Here is a 2,609-nt window from a genome sequence, read left to right as displayed (position 1 = left end):
ATGAAACGAGTGTATCGTTTAGATCACAGATAACCCCTGTTTGGTCGGTAAGTAGGTTTTAAGAAGCGAGTATTCCAATATTCTTAAACGTTTTAAGTCCCAGTGAACCCTTGGTAGAAGCCCGTCGGTCATAAAAGCAAAGAAATGTTTCTGATTCCACAACACATACATCACAGAAGGCGTGCTTTCATTCTGAAACGTCATGAGCGAAATGCAGAGAATAAATACAGAGAACCGTAAATGTTTTATAGGCAACATGATTCCGTGCAAAGCATAAATTAAAGTCTGTTCAATTGGCCTCCAGCATTTCATACAAATCACATTTTAACTGACCAATTCACACTCAAACAGCTTGTTGAAAGCAACTGTCCTCAAGACCACATGTGATATTGGATTAACTTTTATCCCAAAAATGTTTGGAATATTTCATAAACCAGGTAGAAATGTAGTCGATTGTATATCACCCCGAATGAGCAATGATAAACATCTCTCTTTGAAGCATTTATTGTTTTAAATAAACTTCCAAGTGGAACGAAGTAACAGCCTGTCATCTCATCCAGCAGCAACTTTATAATATGTGTCGTTGTTTAGGAAGAGCTGGATGAGCCTGGGACCATAAAAATCTATCACATAGTTCGATCCATCGGCTGGGAGCACAACCTGCAAATAAATAACATGATGTAAAGAAAGCTGCGGGTGTTGAAATTGTGTTTGTCCGATCGAGAAACCTTCTATAATGTTTCTGTTGCTGCCAGGCATATTGCAATTTAATAATCTGTTCTTCAATAAAAACGTAACTTTATTGACCGACCGTTTCATCTGTTATCCAACAAGGCTTCCTCAGGGTAACTGTACTGATACAGCACACAACCAACACCAAGAAAACGTACCAAAATTACAATATTAAATAGCCTGATGTCAACGCATTTATTTTCAATCAGGCTATTTGATATTGTAATTTTGCAAACGTGAAGTTTCCACCTGTGTCACGCACAAGTGGCGTTGGGAAAAAAGGGTAGATTTCGGAATATATACATTGAAGAAAACGTACCACCACGACAAAATATAATGTTAACACTGCTTGTGAAATCATGTGATGTTATTGAAAGGATGGGAAACAACAACCTTCAACATCTTACACCAATATCCATCCAGGTTTCACAATTAATTTATCTACTTTTAAATACTTTTTCAAATAAAACTGGATGGGATGCAAAATTACTCCAGGCATGGGTGCCAATGTTTTATTTAATTTCTGTGAGTTTTAAAGCTAAGAACAGCAATACTGAGTCCTCATAGAAATGTATATTTGTCAAGACAAGTGCTTGAAATAGACTAGATCTTTACATGATTAAAATGAGGCATATGCAAGGTATTGGTTGTTAATAGGTTACTGCCAAAAAATTAGGAATTCGTATTGTGGCTTAGATCCACATGTACATTACTAGTAGCCATGTTTTCCACAATTTATTCATGATTCTGATACAAGCAAGACTCCCCACCTGCAAGGCTATCAACAGAAAGTCAACCAAGCATCCAATTCCACACAGTCCAAATGTACAGAGTTTTAATAAACCAATTGCTGGGTAGCCCAAATAAAATCTGAAAAATAAATTGAGGTTCGTATATTTTGCTTTTATTGTAGCACATAAGTAAAATGGCACAGACATTAAAAAAGAAAGTATTTTCTTACTTAAACTCTGTTTAATTAAATTAAATTTATAGTTACACCTGAGGGAATCTTTATAATGCTTGTGTTACTTCATGGCAAGGATAATTCTGCAGTTAAAGTGTCAAAACTTTACAAACAAGATTTAAATTTATCACACACAGACACAACTCAATGTTATTTATAAAAATAATAAGCAATAGTAAAAGAGAATCTACAGGAAATAACAACTTGGCCACAGACCTGTCCATGCCAAGCCAGCCAAGAAATATTGAAAGACCAAGAGCTACTCCATATGAATAACCATTTGTGTATCTACAAAGGATGGTCTTCTTAAATCCAACCTGGCAACACAAGTTGTGAGAATCACACATGAACGTTTTAATGTATTGCTTACTATGGTTCCATTAAACACTTTTCCATTGCAATGTATGCCATTAAGAGGGTAACATGATACTTTGGTTGTTCCTTGCTTTGTACATCCGCTGAAAATACAACAAAAATAATGATCATAATGTTTGCATTATAAAAAGTAGCAAAACATAAAAGAAAAAATATTTTTTTCTCGTTTTGGGCCTAATTTTCATGTTGGTTTGTTTTGATGACAATTGGGACAAATTACTTTATTTAAATGATGTTCTAATTGTAAAATTATTTCAATGTTAAGGTATCTTATTTATTTTACTGTTTTAACATCAATTGAATTTCACTAAACTTTTTTCCACCTTATTTCTTGTGTAAAGTCATCAATAACTGGTTTATCACAATAATATTGTCCAACAAGAAGTTCACTGCAAGAAACAGGTTTGCTGGTTTGACAGGTGGCTGATTTCAACAAGATTCCCAAAATCAAACAAACACAAATCATTTTCTAATTAAAATTTGTTTATCGCTCTATCTAACGTCATGTTTTCTACGTATTAGAACATTAGGAAATTGT

At 34.1% G+C, this 2,609-nt stretch overlaps 1 protein-coding gene across 1 annotated transcript; it reads right to left on the bottom strand.

Moving 5' to 3' along the window:
* LOC145913668 (TM2 domain-containing protein 1-like) lies at nucleotides 1–2,609 on the bottom strand. Its single transcript, XM_083001407.1, has 5 exons — nucleotides 2,395–2,609; nucleotides 2,067–2,154; nucleotides 1,913–2,013; nucleotides 1,503–1,602; nucleotides 1–660 (listed from the first exon to the last, which is right to left on the bottom strand). The coding sequence occupies exons 1-5, from the start codon at nucleotides 2,535–2,537 to the stop codon at nucleotides 553–555; spliced, it is 540 nt and encodes a 179-aa protein (XP_082857533.1). The 5' UTR covers nucleotides 2,538–2,609; the 3' UTR covers nucleotides 1–552.

Source organism: Ascidia mentula, chromosome 9 (genome assembly GCF_947561715.1).
Source record: "Ascidia mentula chromosome 9, kaAscMent1.1, whole genome shotgun sequence".
Taxonomy (NCBI): Eukaryota; Metazoa; Chordata; class Ascidiacea; order Phlebobranchia; family Ascidiidae; genus Ascidia; species Ascidia mentula.
This window is presented reverse-complemented; position numbering and strand designations above follow the sequence as displayed.

Bases quoted from the DNA above. Each gene is read 5' to 3' on its own strand.
- LOC145913668 (XM_083001407.1), bottom strand. From the start codon at position 2,537: ATGATTTGTGTTTGTTTGATTTTGGGAATCTTGTTGAAATCAGCCACC. The intron at 2,155-2,394 runs GTGGAAAAAAGT...TTGTATTTTCAG, and splicing joins GACTTTACACAAGAAATAAG to CGGATGTACAAAGCAAGGAA. The intron at 1,603-1,912 runs GTCTGTGGCCAA...TTTATTTTTCAG, and splicing joins GGCTGGCTTGGCATGGACAG to ATTTTATTTGGGCTACCCAG.